General features: G+C 39.1%; 1 protein-coding gene across 1 annotated transcript; it reads left to right on the top strand.

The window, feature by feature from the left end:
- Window positions 1-12,157: 12,157 nt before the first annotated feature.
- LOC124253792 lies at window positions 12,158-13,514 on the top strand. The gene is made up of 3 exons (XM_046687639.1): window positions 12,158-12,385; window positions 12,553-12,978; window positions 13,260-13,514. The coding sequence occupies exons 1-3, from the start codon at window positions 12,158-12,160 to the stop codon at window positions 13,512-13,514; spliced, it is 909 nt and encodes a 302-aa protein (XP_046543595.1).
- The last annotated feature ends 4,890 nt before the right edge of the window (window positions 13,515-18,404 follow it).

Below are 18,404 nucleotides of genomic sequence, written 5' to 3'. Positions count from 1 at the left end.
CTACACAGCAATGGACAGATTGTAAAATGCATTTTTCCTTGCGGTGTACATGTAAGTGCGATACTGCGATCTGACAAAACAGGTTCAAACATGTTGTGTTACATTTGTCTGTGTTGATGTGAGCTGTGAACAGAAACTTCAGGACACATTGGATATGAATCTGAGCGAGACATTTTCGCTGTCGTGAGCTTACAGACGTTTAACATTTTTAAAGTCAAGTTCCAAGGTGTCTGACAGGGAACCTCATTACGCGAATTTCAGTCAAATTGGAAATTAACCCTTTGACATCTCGGTGAGTGTCTTGTTGACTTTCACTCAATATGTTTTTACTGTGCATGCTCTTCAGACAATATATATGGGGCGGTGGGGTAGTCTAATGGTTAAAGCGTTGGCTCGTTACGCCGAAGACCCGGGTTCGAATCCCCACATGGGTACAATGTGCGAAGCCCAGTTCTGGTGTCCCCCGCCGTGATGTTGCTGGAATATTGCTAAAAGCGGCGTAAAACCAAACACAGTCAGTCAGTCAGACAATATATCCACATCCCCAACTGTTGTTGTTAGCCTTTAAAACAAAGTTGTACCGTGGCAATACGACCGGCTCATCTTTGTCCTTCAGATAATGAATGAATGAATTGTTTCCTTACGTGACACACATAGTAAATATAATTTGATTTAAGGTTAAACATGAATTAAAAAATGCATTGTCTGCATTGCCTGCCAGCCCACAGACAACAATAAACTGTAACGTATAACATGCCATTCGTCACCACTTCATTGGTTTCTTCTTTGATGGGCATTTTAGAAGTTGAGTTGATGAAGAATAATGACAATTATTATGGATATACAACTTCTTTTATTCTGTGGAGGCGACGTTTCGACATAGGTTCTAATGTCGTTGTCAAGCAAGTGACACATCACTTGCTTGACAACGACATTAGAACCTATGTGGAAACGTTGCCTCCACAGAATAAAAGAAGTTGTATATCCATAATAATTGTCATTATTCTTCACTTCGTTAGTTGTTAAAAGGCAGCTTGAGAAAGAGACCCCCATCCCCCCACACACACCTTACAAACACGAATAAATATATCCTAGGGTAGTCCCCGGCAGCAATCGACGAACGTTAGCTTTGGCCACGTGTCAGTAAACATTGAACTGACCTAGTGCTTCCAGTAGGGCATGTTCATCTTTTTCTCGAACTTACTTGCAGCACTATACAACGATATACTCATGATATAGTCAGACTTGTACAATTGACTCTGCCTCTAGCAGATATTTCCTACAAAAAGGGAAAGGTGTTTTTTTCGTCTCTGTTTAGAATAACCCCCAAATCAAATCTATGAGCAAATAGAGTTACGGTGGAACATTGCGTGACTTCAGGAAATTTTATTTGTGTAAATGTGATCAGTATGGCAGTAGCAGGGACAAGGTTACTTCGTTATCCTATTATATGTCTGAAATGGGGTCGTCTCAACAGAGATCTTGATAAAAGAGAGAAATAAAAACTTTATAACTCGGTCCACATCCATAAGCAACCTCTGCCCAGAGCGGAATCAAGTGTATGGTTTGTATGTTATGAGCATATGTTTGTGAATCGCTGTCAAATAGTGATGATGCCAAGTGTTCAGGAAATAGAGACCTAAAATCACAAGAAGAGTGAGTGAGTGAGTTAATATTTAACGTCACACCGGCAATATCTCAGCCATATCGTGACGAAAACAATTTATACAATACAAAATGAAAACATTTTGAAGGGTAAAACCTGTCGACGATGGACAGTAAGAACACTAGAGTATCACAGATATGAATATAAAACTAGCATGTATAACTAAAACATTTTAACTAAAGAAGACAATACAATATAAAACACGGGCTATAGATCGCCAACAACTGAAGGTATATCACCATACTAGGAACCATGGGGACTTACATTACTTTTGCTACCTGCATGGACCCTAGCTGGATTTACACCATCCCTTCAGCCGCTGGCGATGGTAGGAAGATTTAGCCGAAATTTAAAATAACAAAAATACTACGATTAAAAAGTATGGTTGAGCGAAATTGACGTTGAAAGTTTTGGGGACTTACGTACCCTCTCAGGAGGACAATATGTTTTACGATGCTTTAACCCAATTTGAGGATACAGCCACTAACAAACGCCGTTGAATCACAAGAAGATATGGCACAAGTGAGATATGGTAGTTAAGAATGTCATCGGACATTATGTTCCCTACAATCATAAAAACATTTCAATGGAAAACCCACTTTCGTGCCCTCCTTAAGCATGAATATTTCAGTTTGCAACACAACGGCTTGTATGAGCGGTTTGAGGCATTGGGTACCTCCTGTTTCTGACGTGCGGGAATGGCAGGCTTGTTACGAAACAAATTCCACTCATCGATATCCTATAACGAAGGAAATATATTGTGCCCTTCTGATACTACAAAAATAACGATCGATAGCATATGTTTTTGAGGGCTCTTAAAGGGAAAATGCGCTTCGGGGATTACACTTATACAAGGATATCGATGAGTGATCATGAGTGAGTGAGTTAAAACTTAACGTCACATCGGCAATATTGCAGCCATCTCGTGACGAGAACAGTTTATATCAATATTCAGATCAATAAATGTATAACGTAAAACCTGTCATCGAAGGACAGTAAAACTACTAGTATATCACAGCTCTTAATTTAAAACTAGTACGCTATCATAAAAATATATCACGAGAGACAACAGTACAAGAACGGGCTATAGATCACCAGCAACTGAAGGTTGATCACCATACTAAGGTCTATACAAGGATCAAATACATCTGGACAAACGTTGGTGTCCTTAATATCTTACCAGTTCATCGGCACTGGAAGGACCTGTTTCACTCATCTAAATCTGAATTCAACAAAATAATGTCTTGGACTGCTTACATATAGTGTTGTGTATTTTAAACAACATAAGTATTCATAAAACGTCATTACCTAGATATGCTCTCTAAAGGCACACACTTTCCGAAGAAAGTATGTACACCGAAGAAATAGGGAGATTGACCACATGAAGCTGAGCGTTAAGGAATGACATTTAGAAGTGATACACATAAGGGGACAATTGGATGGAGGTCTCCTTTTGTTATTATTAGGTAGACATTCGGAGTCTATACTTACTTTTCTGTCAACTGTGCCATTTACCTGTACATACTATCCGGGTTAGAATATTGATCTTCAGTAACCTGTGCTTGTCGTAAGAGGCGACCAACGGGATCGGGTGGTCAGGCTCGCTGACTTGGTTGACACATGTCATCGGTTCCCAATTGCGTAGATCGATGCTCATGCTGTGTTGATCACTGGATTGCATGGTCCGGTCTCGATTATTTACAGACCGCCGCCATATAGCTGGAGTAGTGCGGAGTAAAACTAAACTCACTCACTACCTGTACATACTCACGTTAAGCTCAACCTAATCTATGGTATACATTGTTGAGCAACTATATATGAGAGGACACATAATGAACCAACTTACTGAGTCTCACCCACAGATCCAATCCCGTCGGCCTGCCACCTCGCTTTCCCTGCCCCCTCACCCCGATTCAATTCAGTCGTCAAGTCAAAAGCAATTTTAAAATAAATGTGTCCGTAATCCTTTCCAGCCGAATTAAAGTATCCCTTGAGGCTGCCCTGGCGATGGATGTGCTCACAACATTATTTGCTGAATAACATAAAACACTCATCAGGAAGACGTGTCCGATGCTCTCCGCGAACAAACAAACTACTGTCAGTGTTACATTTAAACATGACATCGAAGGCACGTATTCTTCACAAAACACGCGCTTGAAAATTCAATAATTAAATTCAAGATCATAACGAAATTCAAGGCTAGTCAAAAATCATTACAATCACTTTACCAGTAGCATCAAACATCAACACAGAGAAAATTCCAGAAGTGGATAAGCACTGGAGTATGAATTTGCATTGTCAGCATTTGTTTCTTTCTCTGTTAATGAGATCTGACTCTTAACCGAATGCACACATATGCAGTTTGCCTACGCTGGTATAGAAGAATAAATTTAAGCGATGCATACGCTTATACCCTTTGTTTGTTTGCTTGTTAAACGCCACACTCAGCAATTGTCCAGCGACCTGTCAATATTCGATTCTGGACAAGATAATCAAGTGTTTGACGTCATGCACATCGTTCATACGCTTTGTAGCTCTTATGGAACAGATCTTGATGTGGATAATGACAAACCCAACTGATACACCTGCAGGCTTGTTAAGCACCAAACCCTCTTACATGACGTGTGTATCTTTATATCGAATTGGTGGAACAGAGCTGATGATTTTCCATTTTCTGCGTCTCATGGGCAAGGCCACTAATGTTGCAAATATTTCTTATGATACATGATCGCTAGCGCATATTGGAAGATAAATAGGTTAGCAAAGATTCACTGCACATTCTGACGCTTAACATGAGCACAATGTCGTGTCTATGCAGATCTGTTCATTGTAAAATGATAGGAAGCGTCCCCTTTGGGGATAAGGATATCCACATCATACGACGCAAGAGCCTTTGTGATACAGATACTAAAACTCATTTTGCAAGGACTCATTATGAAAACTTGTACATTTATGAACCAATTGTGTGCTGGCAGTGAAAAACTAAAATGTCAAAGCTGAAAGTCAGCTCTCAAATACTCCCCCAGGGCTAACACGCTATTTGATCAATTATCCTAGCTATAACTTTAAAACTATGTTTGTAACTTGTCATCAAGGCGGCTGCTATCAGTTGTGTTTCAATCCATATGTCATGTGCTGATTAGATGTAAAATGTATGTCCCTCTTCAAGTGGTTTGAAACACAATATCAGAAGACAGCATTCGTGAGTCGTTTATGTCTGTTGTGAGTGTTTCTATACAGTTAAGGCCATTAATTATATTCAGATATTAAGCTGCAAGTGAATATGTTCCGCAAAACGGTATAGTGTATTAAAAATGAATATCCTAGTCGATGTTTAGCAGCTGAACTCTTGTCCATGGTGAACATGACTCTAAAGCAGTTATACAAATTCCATGACTGAACTACTTCTAAATGACTTCTGGACTACTTCTACTATGTCAGAATGAATGTTTGAATGTTCAACTTACTGCATATTTTATTTTTTCAGATATGACCTGTTTGCGTACGCAGTAGGCACTGGAGATCACTTCAATGCTTACTTTCAGATCAACAACAGCTGGCACAAATACAACGGCCTCGTCAATCCTGAGGTGTGAGAAGTTCGTAGTCGAAGAGAGTATACGTAGTCGGTGACGGTCTTGAACGTTTGCATTCTGCTAATAACGTTGCCAGAAATGGCATATCCTGTTTCTGTGGACGTTAAAGAGTCGTACGGCGTCATGTTGAGGTGTACCAGTTTCAATCATGCCAATAGCTCTCCATCTCTCATTTCCAGTCAACCGTCTCATATTGATGTGAAATCAAAATGCAATAATGACTTTTTTATAGACTACAGAGTCTGTTGACAACGATGAAAGCGCAAATGATCCGTGATCCAGAGTCATAGGTTTTATAGAGTTCTTGTGCATGCATGCTCTGCTAAAACAAGTATCTTCACAGACTCTACAAGCAAGCAAAGAATGGCTGTGATTGTGTTCTGGTTATGTGCATCAGTCATGTTAGTACAGTTTGAATTCAAAGTCAGATTTCCAAAAATAATAATGCAGAAAAACGTCAGTCACAGTTACTTTTGCCTCTTAGTATAGTTTATCAGTTTCACAGGTTATAGTTCCATATAACCACACACACCCCCACACACACACACACACACACACACACACACACGAACAATACAACAATGTCCCTAGCACCTACATGACACTGCTGATTATCTCTCACTCCTTGGTTGTGTAAAGGTTGATTGCCAATCACTTTGTACATGAAAATCCATCAGACGGTGCACTGTTTATAACATCATCAAGGTACACATTGGATTAGAATTTGGGCCAGACATTTTCGCAGTACTGACCTTATAGACAATCAAAACCTGTCAAAAATCAGAGTAACAAGGCGTGTGGCATGGAATCTCAAAACACGAGTTAGAGTCGAGTCGGGCAAACAACCCTTTGATATGTTATTTTTTAAAATTGATAATTTTTTGTTCGTCCTTCCCCTGTTACAGAAAAGGCCGTAGAGCCAGGGAACTCTAAGGTCCTTTGCAAGAAAAGTTCATTGATAACAGGAAAAACAGGATTTTTTTCTAACAAAGCACAAAACAAGAACACAAGACACCACAACACATTCACTCACCAATCACACTTACAAGTTTCAAATATTTACAGTAAGTTTAAAGTTCAAGTTCATTCAGCCTATATTGTTCATTAGGGAGCACGAAGAAAGAATTCAGAAAATCATTTAAAATTTGCAAAATCATGATATAACATCCACTTGTTATAAAACTTATCTTGTTCACTTTTACTGAAGGATATATTCTTTTCAATAAAATACCTATCTTTTAAATAATGTCTAAAATGTTTAAAACTAAGAGTAGTTTTTAATACCTTACATTTGTATATGAAGAATTTAGCTAACAACAATATTAAATCAAACACATCATCAGAATATACATTTGTTCTCATTCCAAACACGGTAAGTTGTAGGTCCAATTTCATGTTGTGAACATGTTGACATTTATCATTCAATAATTCTAGAAAACATTTCCAAAAAGCTTGCACATGTTCACAATACCAACACAAGTGGGGGATTGTTTCAACCTCACATTGACAAAAGGTACATAAGTTGCTTTCAGCTAATTTGATCTTAAATAGAAATGAATTAGTTGATAGAATACCATGTATAATCCTGAACTGAAACCATTGAAGTTTAGTATCCCTTGTAGTCTTTAAAGGTTTTAAAAATATTTTTCCCCATTCGCGTTCAGCAAGCAGCCAATCCTCCCACTCATTCATGAATTTTAAGTTTACATCAGATGCAGTCAAAACATAGTAATAACACTTGGCTCCCCTCTTAACAGACATCATTTTTCGATTAACTAACTGCTCAAAAGAAGTAAGTTTCATTATCTTTAACTTAGTTTGATAACTTTTAATAGCCATGATAAGGCCATTATAATGGAGAAAATGTATGTCAAGTTCAAAAGTGTTCTGAAATTCCTCGAGAGTACGATATGTTCCGTTTAAATTGATAAAATCACGAATCTGACTAACACCGCTCTCAAACCAAGCAGAACCAAAAATAACTTCTTTACCAATTTGTAAGTGCTTGTTATAATAGATTGGTTTTGTGATGAATTCCTCAAATGAACAGGGATGAATCTTATGTGCAAACTTGTCAAAAGCAGAAATACAATCAAGCCAAAATGCATTCTTAATATCTTTGGAGAGTGTACCTGGAAAAGAATTACCAAATACAGCTAAATTTTTCCGTTTTGGGAGGAAGCATAGCACAAACATTTCCATTTGGATTCATAGCCAATATCCAACAACTTTCTCATCCAAGACAATTTTAAAGAACTAACATAAGAAGAAGCTTCAACCATACCAAGTCCACCCTCTTTAACATGCTTACAAGCAACCACTCTTTTGATCTTATCAGGTTTACCACTCCTGAGAAATTTAAACAGTACTTTGTTTAATTCATGCATGGACTAAGCTAAGACCGGGTTAAGAGAGGCCGGATAACAATATAATACATCTCTAAGACAAGAGAATATCCAGGGTCTATTTTCCAAAGAAATATATTCCATTTGGACAAAAAATTAAAATAAGTGATGGAACCAGTTAAGGATACCTTGGTTCATTGGTAGCACCAGATTTGATAAATAACATGTCTTTGTTGCATGGAACTGCACAGCAGCTGGTGACTGCAACTTTGGAACATTTTCCTTTTCATGTTGAGCAGTGTTTAATCAGTTCAGTCTTCGGTGTCTACGTTTGAGCTGCAATCAAGCATGCTCTTTCCACGCAGTTTTAAAAGAGCGAGAAATGAGTTTCATACTACGGCATCCATGGTCTCAGTAAAGCTTACGTTATTGTAAGTATGGTCCAGACTCGATTATTTTCAAACCACCGCCATAATGCAGCAAACTAACTAATCCTCCGAATGTTTTGTTTGGACACCAGTTTGGAAACATTAAATTGCACTCATCTAGTGCTGCCAATAGGACATGCTCATCTCTTCCTCGAACCTATCTGACGCTTTTTGCAGAGCACGTTCTTAATGAAGTGTGTCCCTAGTTTGGTGATCTACCTTCAGTTGTTGGCGATCTATAGCCAGTTTTTATATTGTATTGTCCAAATAGTGCTATGAGTTTTAATTTTCCACACTAGTTTTAGTTGTAATTGTGATATTCTAGTTGTTTTACTGTCCTTCGTCGACAGGTTTTTATAATATACATCTATTCCATTTCAATGTCACATATGTTCTCGTCACGATATGGCTGAAATATTGCAGATGTGACGTTAAATAATAACTCACTCACTCACTTAATAAAGTGTAGTATATTGCTTGCACACTATTATTTGCCTGATATGAAGGTATAGACATTTCTGTTTCGGACATGAAGTTAATCTTCGCGAACAACCTTGGTTTAATATAGTTCCCTGAATCAGACCCAGTGAGCAAATAATGTTACGATGGGATGCTGGATGACATGGAAATTTGATTTCTGTAATTGTGATTAATTATGGCAGTTCGTTGACCTCATTACAAGTGTGACATGTCTCCGTCCGGGGTCGTAAAAACATGGATGTCTAACAGAGATGGATGTCTAAAAGCGACCAAACTCGTTCACACCCACATTAAACCTCTGTCAAAGTCGATTGTATTATTTCTATTATGTCATTAGACTGTCATGTTTATCAATCGATATCGAATAGTGATGATTGATATCAGGTGTTCGCGAATGGGTGAGCTTATCCTGCCTCACAAGTGCTTGTTATTAATTAAGTGTCACATACTGTTCAACTTAATTTTAATGAAAACGTCCACTTGCATGCAATCTAAGTGAACTCTTTGAGTCTGAGAACTTTTATTTGGGAGACAACGGTTTGTTTGACTAGTTCTAGGTATTGGGTCAAACCTCAGCTTGAATAAAAGGCTTGGTACAAAACGGATCCAACTGATCGACATCTTGTAACGAAGGAACACTGTTGTGTAATGTCGATAATACGCAACTAATGACGGTTGGCATATTGTTTAGACAGCTTTGCAAAAGGTGAAATGCGTTTCAAGGATTACACTTATACCAGGATGAAACACATCTGGACTAGCTTTGTTAGTTGGTGTCCTTAATATCTTATAAGTTTTATTGACTCCAAACTTAAAATACCTATTCCGCTCATCTAATTTTGTATTCAAGAAAATAATCCCCATGGGAAAATTACTTGAACTGTTCATATATGTTGTTGTGTATGTTTAAACAGTTCTACCAAGACATACAACCCGTGAAGATCCGGGTTAGAATTGTTCTTCAGTAACCCATGCTTGTCGTAATGGGCGACTAACGGGATCGGGTGGTCAGGCTCGCTGGCTTGGTTGACAGATGTGATCGTATCCCAATTGCGTTGAATGATGCTTATGATGTTGATAACTTGATTGCCTGGTCCAGCCTCGATTATTTACACACCACCACTATACAGCTGGAATATAGCTGAGTGCGGCGTTAAACAACAAACCAACCAACTTAGACATACTCTCAGAGGCTGCACGCTTTCCAAAAGGAAATTACTAAATAAATGAAGAAATCGATATGCTTATATGATGAAGCCAAGCGTTATGAAATGACATATAAGGGAGAGAATATTTTTACTTCTCGGTACATATTAAGAGTATATACCTACTCCTTCGCCAATCTCTATCATGTTGGCCAGTTCATAATTGAGTTAAGCGCAAATAAGGCGATGGTGTAATGTTTTCAGCAACTATAAGAAGACACACAATTAACCACGTTATTGAGTCTGACCCTCCAATCCAATCCGGTCGGCCTAGCACTTCAATTTAGTCGTCAAGTCAAAGGCAATATAATGTTGGTGAACCTATTTTAACTGGAATCTCCAAAGCAATATTGGCAGTTCTATTGACATACGAGAACACATAATTAAACAACCCTGGTAAAGGTATACACTTCGTTTCACCTTCGCACAGTGTCCACAAGCTTTGACATCTATATATCAGTCTCGGTTATAAGTGATTGTACAAATGAAAAGTGTCGTACTTAGCGTTATTCAAGCTATGTCATGCAACATGCGAATGGAGAGTGAGTGAGTGATTGAGTGAGTGAGTTAAGGTTTACTGTCACATCGACAATAGTTCAGCCATATCGTGACTAAAACAAGTTTTAAATTCACCATAAATACATGTAAATTATGAAAAGTATGTCAACAAGGGAGAGTAAAATCAACTAGATTGTCACAGGTATGAATATAAATCTAGTATATTAATATAAAATATTTAACCCACAGAAGACAATACAATATAAAATCAGGCTATTGATTGCCAACAGCTGAAGGTAGATCACCGTATTTGGGACCATGGGGACTTGGAGTAGATTTGCTTCCTGCATGGACCCTAGCTGGATTTACACCAATTGTTGACAATCAGGCCATAAATCAAAATAACATATATACTGCGGTTACAAATAATAGTATGTTTTGGGACTTACGTACCCTCACAGGAGGAATGGAGCAGAAGCAACGGTCCACACTGTGAAGGTAACGAGAAAACCAACCTAAAGTGACCATTCCATGGACATTCTGATAGACTCTTTTATGAAGCAGGCGACAGACTCCCAAATGAGTGCTTTGTTTTCAGCCTAAGGCCAATGTTCAACAACATCATGGCTTTCAAATCCTGGTACCAACTCGTCTTCAGCAACACATGTTTGTCGACTGAAGGGAACTGATGGCCACGCTCGCTGACTTGGTTGATGCATGCTATCGTATCCCAATTGCCTAGATTGATGCTCATGCTGTTGATCACTGGATTGTTTGGTCAAGACTCGATTACTTACGGACTGTCGTCACGTAAACAAAACAAATATTAAAACCATACATAACTTTCAAACTGATTTCTTGTAAAATGAATTAGCGGCTTGGAAATTACATGCAAGTCGGAAAAGGATCATTGGACCCCAGTGGCGTTCAACCAAAATGTAAATTACGGGATACAAGTGGAGACTTCTTGGATGTATGCAATAATGATTCAAACAGAAATGGTTAACAGCGAAAACTAAATGTGTCCGTAATCCTTTCCAGTCGAACTAAGGTATCCCTTGAGGCCGCCCTCGCGATGCATGTGTTCACAATTTTGATTGACGAAGGCATAAAACACTCACAAGGAAGTCGACAAATAACTACTCACACAAACACAAACACTGCTTTCGCTGGTATGCTCGAATACATGTAAGCGGTGGGGAAGCAAGTTTGTTTGCTTGTTGAACGCCGCACTCAGACAAATTCAATTTATATGACCATGACTTATCAGTAACCGAGCCTGGATACTCAAGATAATCAAGTGATTGGCATCATGTACATCGGTCATATTTGTAGCGTTTATAAAACTGATTTTGATGTTGAACATGACAACAAACTGATACACCTCAAGGCGCCTTAAGCAAAATGTACCCTCTAACATGGGATTTGTATTTATATCGAATTAGTTGAATAGAACTGGTGATGTTCCATTTTTGCGCTTCATTGGCAAGGTCGTTGCTCCTGCAATTATTTCCTGTGATACCTGATCGCTAGCGCATATTGGAAGATAAATAGGTTAGTCAAGATTCACTGCACATTTTGACGCCTGACATGAACTCAGTACCTTGTCTAAGCAGATCTATTCCTCTGATTTGATGCTTCCCCGTTATGGACAATGCCATTCGTATCAAACGATGCAAGCACCTTTGTAATACAGATACTAAAACCAGTTTATAGTTGACATAAAAGAAGGGACGGAATCACTGTGAAAAACGGCTCTTAAGGAAATCGTGTACATGTCACATTGTATCCCGACAGTGAAAAACTGAAATGTCAATTATTTGCGTTAGATTGTATTAACTGATTATCATATTGCCATCATGGCGACTGGTGTCAGTTGTGTTTTCGTTTATTCTACCGTTTGATGATTAGATGTAAGATGTATTGCCAACTTCAAGAAATGGCAAACCAGCAGTTAGACTATAAGTTTCTCCCGACTTCACGTGGTGGACGTTATCTAGTTGTTGAAGGCTTTGTGTTTCGATTGAATCGAAGACGCAACGATGCTTCATGGGCATCTTGGAGATGCCAGGAGAAGACATGTGCTGAGACTGTCTCTACTGTGAACGACATCATCACCAAGCATCCCAGCCCACATAACCATGGACCTGTCCATAATGAGATAAAGGTATGTTGTGCGTAAATGTATCTATAAATTATAATATTAAAATGGTATAAAGCTCTGCTACATTTGTTCATTATTTGCACAATTTTAGACAAATGTGCTCGAAAAGCACTTCATTAGATTTATGCAGCCATAACATTACATTAATTTTGGTTATATCTTATTTACAGGTCAGAGAGACACTGGACAGGATGAAGATGGTGGCCAAGTCATCTCTGGGTCCGATACCGACGCTGTACAACGAGGTTCTGGCCTCAGTGAGCGATGGTCCTTGGACGGAAGAGAACAGGTCGTTCATCGCAGAAATGCCGACGTACGACACCGTCAAGAACAGACTGTACCAGGCCCGAAGATCCACCTTCCCACCCATCCCATCTTCCCGACGAGAAATCGTGATCCCAGACGAGTTCAAAACAACCAACGCTGGCGAGCCCTTTGTCATCATCAACGATGGCGACGACGATAAGATCCTTGGCATGACGACAACGGTGAACATGCAACATCTTTGTGCTGCCGAAGTTGTGTATGGTGACGGAACCTTTATGTCTCACCATCACTCTTCCTGCAGCTGTACACTCTCCATGCTATGGTTGGTGGTCAGATGTTTCCGCTGGTCTTCTTCTTGCTGCCAGACAAGGCGACTGTTACTTACGACCGCGCCTTCCGTCTCCTGAAGGAAGCAGTGGAAGCAAGAGGACTTCAGATGTCACCTCAACACATCCAGGTAAATTGATTTACATAACTCTTAATAAATGATAGTCAGTATTCATGTAGTTATTCATTATTATTAATTATATAATAATTTATTCAATTAACTTATCATTATTTGTAAAACATGGTAAACGTATTCATTATTTCCACATTTTAATCATTCCAGATGGACTTCGAATCTGCAGCGAAGAATGCCGTCTCCGTCAACTTCCCTGATGACGCTGTGGAGGGGTGTCTATTCCACTACACACAGTGTGTGGAAAGAGACACAAAGGGGTTGGCCTTCAGGGCGACTACAACCACGGTAGAAGACATCACCCGACGCCTGACGAGCTGCATCACCCGCCCAGTGGGTGGAAGGCGTGCAGCGTGGAACCACTACCAGTACACCGGTCCAAAGCCTTTGGCATGGTCGCCTTAAAGAAATTATGATTTCTAAGTTGTCTTCGAGATGTTGTCTTTCCTCAGAAAGAGCAGAAACTGAACGAAATCAAGCTTGTTCAGTACGCTGCTGGGAGGAAACCGCCAACTTCAAGTTATCTGAAATACAATAATATATGTAAGAGATACCATTCTTGATTCGTTTAGGTTTGAAAGAATGTTTCTTTAGCAGTTAATGCGTGTAATGATATTCGGATATGAAGTAGCAAGTAAATATGTTGCTCGAGAGTGTATTAAAAACTGATTTCCCTGTTGATGTTTGTGTTAAATGCCATTCTGGTTGATAACAGGCTCTTTGACTTGGTGAAATTTGGGTTACTGCCTTACTATGGGAAGGCATTAAAACATTCAAATAGAAAAACCGTGATTTCTTTTAACTTGGTAACATAGAAGCATGTCCCATTTGTTGACAACTCAAAGTTCCATCCCATTTTCCATTGGGATATCGTGACCTACCTATGATAACAGATCTGAGTGAGTGAGTTTAGTTTTACGCCGCTTTTAACAATATTCCAGCAATACAACGACGGGAGACACAGAAATGGGCTTCACACATTGTACCCATGTGGGGAATCGAACCCGGATCTTCGGCATGACGAGCGAACGCTTTAACCACTAGACTACCCCACCGCCCTCAGTGAAATCTGAAACGTTAGGTGAACTCGCCTGAATACAAGTCCTTGTGTGTGCATTGCCTACCTTACCCTTAAAACTCCCCATTCAATTTCCACATTGTTTTACAAATTGAACGTAATCCAACAACTGGATAGCAGCATGGTCCTTCCGAAAACATCAACCAAATTGCTAACACAAATCCACCTTGAAACGTCCAGAATTCCACGCGGAGTCGTTTTGACAAAGATCATGTCGGTGTGGTAGAATCATTTACCGTACCAACTGAAATTGTTTCTTTCCCTTTCATCTATGAAGTTTCCTATTTCCACAGATTGGTCTGTCGGGTCCAATTCTGTGTCTGTGTAAAGGCGTACCAAATGAAGTGCCATGGTCATTAACTTGGAGAAAGGAGCCAGTCGCCTTACATGTATACAAGGGCAGTACACAGGTAAAAGTAAAATCTGACGGCTTAACATCAAAGAGGTCTCCTGACAATACCACAGGAACAAGAAGACAAAGTCATCAATATCCCCCGCAATGGTAAAATGCTCTTCATGAACATATCAACTAGTTATGACTATCTCAAAGGTTACATTGTTCTTCCCATTGATCTAAAGAAAACATATATATGTAAACTATTCATATACTAGCAGGCTTGTATCCACAACAACCTGCCTGAGTGCTTCTACGGTTTGATGTACCTCAGTAATGTTGATACTGGAAATACAGTGGCACTGTTGATTCATGTCATTAGGTTCTTGAATACCCACAAAGTAGAAGGAGAGTATTGAAAAGTTTTTAAGTTCGGCTCTGGAAAGGAGCACTACCACCAATTTCAGTCAAAGTGACACTTGTTGCCATGGAAATGCAACAAAATACTTTATTGAGAAATCCAAAACTACCAAAAGGCACCAGGCCTATCTTAATTTGTGCAAACATTTGGTGAAGAAATATTGAACGGTATTTATGTTCTGATCCGGAAAAGACGAATTTGCACGGACGGACGGCCGCATACATGATATCCCAGAAAACGGGTTGCGGGGTAGAACAAGGGAGCCCACCACGAAACTCTGTAAGGTGTTTAGATTCCCATATTATCTTTCAGTTTCTGGAGCTGCACTTTTGTCCATTTTGCAAGCCCTAAGATGGGTAGACTTAACATGACCACGAAGCAGTTATCTTCATTGATTATATGGCATCAAAAGTAATGCTCAAGAAGTCGATCTAGAGAAATGGATCCAGACATGACACTGTATATGAGATAATATAATTGAATATATTTCTAAACATGTATACATGTACATGTGTCCAAACGAATATGGATTATGCTCTTTGTTCATATTATCATTAAAATTTTGTTCTCTTTATGACACAATACCTTATGATTCTTTTTACAGTAAGTCAATGTGTTGGGCGTAAATAGGTCTTCTCTAAGCTTAGAGAAATTATAATTATTATAACGAGGGAAAGATAATCTTGGTTATTGTGTTTTCATTACCCATATGGGAAAGAGGACAAGGCTCGAAAATTACGTAATTAATTTAACTCAGGAAAGATAATGTCATGACCCGTCACTCGTTTGTTATTGTCTAAATGACTCATACCAGGTTTCGATCTAAAAAACCCTAAATTGAACACAGTATTCTCTATAAGGAAACCCCTTGTGTGGAATCCCAATTTCCCTACGTGTTGATATGATGTTTTATTTTCTGAAACATCCACAGGGACTTACAGGAAAATTTCATCCTGTGTCCTCTTTCCCATATGGGTAACAAAATCCTGTATGACAATCCTGACAACCGTGTAAAAGCTGGATTGGTTGAAAGAAAAAAAGAACATCAGGACGAAAATCAGGATTGTCTGAACAACTCACCCTGGGGTCTGTTTATATCTAACATTGCGTTTAATCTTATGTACAAACTTAACCAAAGGCTGTGGGAACTAAAGCGTTGCCAACATGGACCTATGTATTTCGACACATGTCCTGGGATACTTAAAACACATTTTACCCTTAACCGGACAATAATTTGTCAGAAATGATATATGAAACAAATGAGTATTTTAGGGTCGTTTTGGATTCCTTTCTATATCGATGATTGCAGTCTACTAAATGGAAGTAACGTGACCTTGGGTCTTTGTGCTCCTCCAGAAAACTGACAAAACCTATCTAGAAAACCAAAACTTCAGGAATGGACAACTGCCAACTTAAAGTCAGCTGATACACAGTTGTAAACAACGTGTAAATTGGTAAAAGATAAAACACGACTCCGAGGTCTTGGTCGGGATTGTAAAACCTGAGAGCAGCAGGGACGGAGCTTGTAAAACCGAGGGTTATGAAATGGTCGAAATTTAACCTGATATGACGTTTTGAAAAGTGTACTTCAAAACCTGGGTTTAGAAATGATCGGTGCAAACTCACGGCAGAGGTGTACCCGATTCTGGAAGGAGACAATTTGAAACCCACATGAGTGAAGCACACACACACACACACACACACACACACACACACACACACACACACACACACACACACACACACACACACACACACACACACACACACACACACACACACACACACACACACACACACACACACACACACACCGCTGAATTCGATGACTGATTATTTAGCAACTTTAATTTATTGTTTATATAAAACATTTCTCGTCACTATATGGCTGAAATATTACCGATGTGGCGTTAACTATTAACTCACTCACTCACATACATACATACATACCGCTAAAAGGCGCTTTGGCTTCAGTGAAGAGACAAGTCTTTAGATTTAATCAAAAACAGCTAAATCTGGTTGTGTTCTGAGGTGAGATGGGGGATTGTTCCAGAGATGACGGCCAGCCATCTCCAGTGACCTGTCACCATAGTATTGCTTCCATTGTTTTGCTTTGATATTGTGATATTCATCCAATCTTACACATTAGGAATGGAAAAGGTAATCTTGCGATGTTGTGTATTGTGCCGATTGGTTCTGCGCGACAAAGCAATGGTAACATTTTACCTCAGTAGAGAATCACATACATGAATATGTTACTGTCATTTGTGACATTCAAACATTTCTACTTAAAGTCTAAAATCTAACACGAGATTCTACAATCAATGCTTGATGTTAATAAAAGAAAGAACCCCACAAAAGTTAAAGTTCATTTTGAAAACTTTGAAGAGGTGACATTTACAGAGCTAAGGGTGACTTGGAGAGAATTTGAGAGCTTAAATAAAATGTCATTTGTCATTAATGGGAAAAACACTAATATAAGCACTTCCTTGTTTGAAAATAACTGTCAATATGGTTGCCTTGGCGTTGCCAATTATATGGTATTTGAACCTCTTTTGAAAAATGTCTGTGAAGTTGGAAACTTCAGTGGTTCCGAGGAGAAAATGTTTATACACGCAGTTGTCTGTGATGACGATGACGACAGCCTGACTTACGAGTAGGCATAAGCCCACTCGACTCTCAGTCAGGTAGGCAAAAACTTGCGTATTCTTGGTGATCCAGTGCATTTGATGTTCATGCATTTGTAAATAGAGAATACTCAACGACCTTCCGTGTAATACCATTTTTATTAAACGAATTAATTTGGTATCAAACGAGCGAAAGCGAGTTTGATGCTGAATAAAATCTTTCACGAGCGTAATAAAATTGGTATTTCACGGAAGCGAGTTTAGTATTCTGTTTATTACTCTCCAACATGAAATGACAGAAACTGCCTACATAGTGTGATGACTGAGCTTTCCGCAAGTCAAGCAGGGCCTAATATCATTATGACAGAGGTATTAGTAATGTGACGTCATAACTGTTAACCATTATGACGTCATACGTCTAGCGGTAATACACTAGTTTAATATCGCCGTATAAATATTACACTGCAGTATCTTCCACGGGCGAGTAATATAATCAGGGGTCAATACGACAGTTTACTTAGTTTAACGCCACACTGAACGGTGTACCAGCTATATCACGGCGTGTCACCGTGATTGTTGATGAAAGGCCACAGTTATGCAAGTTTCAGATTGCCAAAGTGATACAACTCAAAGCGAATGGTTTTAATCTCAATTGAAATCTGAAAGTCAAGAGAACTTATGGACTAGTCATTCATAAACTTCTAAGATACAATTATACCAAAACAGCTGAAACCGTTCTGGAATAGAGAACGTCTTCTTCCGAATGCCGTTTCATGCCGGACACGGTGCCTCGAATCCATTTTCATGACTCTCTGACAAAGCTGTTTATGACCAT

This window comes from Haliotis rubra, unplaced genomic scaffold (assembly GCF_003918875.1).
Source record: "Haliotis rubra isolate DU_JTF1 unplaced genomic scaffold, ASM391887v1 Scf552, whole genome shotgun sequence".
NCBI lineage: Eukaryota > Metazoa > Mollusca > Gastropoda > Lepetellida > Haliotidae > Haliotis > Haliotis rubra.
The sequence above is the reverse complement of the archived record's forward strand: the minus strand, read 5'-3'. Positions and strand labels throughout refer to the sequence as shown.